Source organism: Leptonychotes weddellii, unplaced genomic scaffold (assembly GCF_054177405.1).
Source record: "Leptonychotes weddellii isolate Sample4059 unplaced genomic scaffold, ASM5417740v2 HiC_scaffold_30203, whole genome shotgun sequence".
Classification (NCBI taxonomy): domain Eukaryota; kingdom Metazoa; phylum Chordata; class Mammalia; order Carnivora; family Phocidae; genus Leptonychotes; species Leptonychotes weddellii.
Window position 1 is genome coordinate 1 of NW_027898131.1, and position 1,063 is coordinate 1,063.

The 1,063-nt window shown below is 36.4% G+C and overlaps 1 protein-coding gene across 1 annotated transcript; it reads right to left on the reverse strand.

The window, feature by feature from the left end:
• Positions 1 to 15: 15 nt before the first annotated feature.
• On the reverse strand, positions 16 to 591 carry LOC145719094 (L-aspartate/glutamate-specific racemase-like; the record flags this gene model as incomplete). The annotated part of the gene is made up of 1 exon (XM_081810613.1): positions 16 to 591. A coding segment is annotated over exon 1 (576 nt), but the record flags the coding sequence as incomplete, so codon positions are not given.
• Positions 592 to 1,063: the final 472 nt, after the last annotated feature.

Consider the following 1,063-nt stretch of genomic DNA (forward strand, 5'->3'; position numbering starts at 1 on the left):
ACACCCCAAGATTACCCCTTGCGCCCCTCGTTCTGCTAACTCATTTATTACTTGAAGATAATACTCACGAGATTTATCCAATATTTGTCCTTGGCAAAGCTCATTATAAATAATGTCGTGAATCCTATCTTGCGTATCATCATCAGGTACTAACACCGTTAACCCTGCATCAATCAGGCGTTGTTGATAAAAATGCGGTTCGGCTAGCTCTTGGTAAATCGATTTATGTTGCATGGTAAATTTAGTACCCAATAACGCCACCGTTTTAAGGTTTTTATTTACGATAGCTTGAGCCGTTGCATCAGCTATATGAATCAGCGGCAAACCAGTAACCTCTTGAACTTGCTTGGCAACCTTGTGCATCGTATTAGTCGCAATCATTAAACCATCCACGCCAGCACGCTTTAACCGAAGTCCGCTATCAATGAGCACCTCTGCCAAAGCCTCCCAATCTCCTTGACTTTGCAATTCTGCAATAGGGGCAAAATCCAAGCTATGCATTATACTATCGGCTGAATGCAAACCGCTAAGCTCGTTTTTGATGCCTCGATTAATTAGCTGATAATAAACTTGGGTACTCTCCCAGCTCATACCACCAATGATGCCAAGTGTTCTCTGATTTTTCATAAATATTCCAAAACTTTTATAGTTGTTTTAATAATAGACAACATACTTTACAATAGTTATAAGGCAAGCAAGCTTAAGTATTGTGATGATCGAACTTGATAGACGGACTATTTTCAAAATAGCTTATCTATAAAAGAACTTGCTAAATATAGTATAAAGAAACCGTCCCTCTTATTTGGATGTTATTATGCAAACCAAAGTTATCACTACCTTTTTTTCATGGCAATCTGATATTTCAAGACAATCAAAATTTATTAGAGGAGCTTTAGCAGAAGTTACACCATTAATAAAAAATAAACAGGATAATTTAAAAATAAATAATGATGAGGCTACGAGGGATAGACCTGGTAGCCCAGATATTACTCTTACAATTTTAGATAAAATTAATAAATCAGATATATTCATCGCCGATATAACGCTAATCAATAATGATATG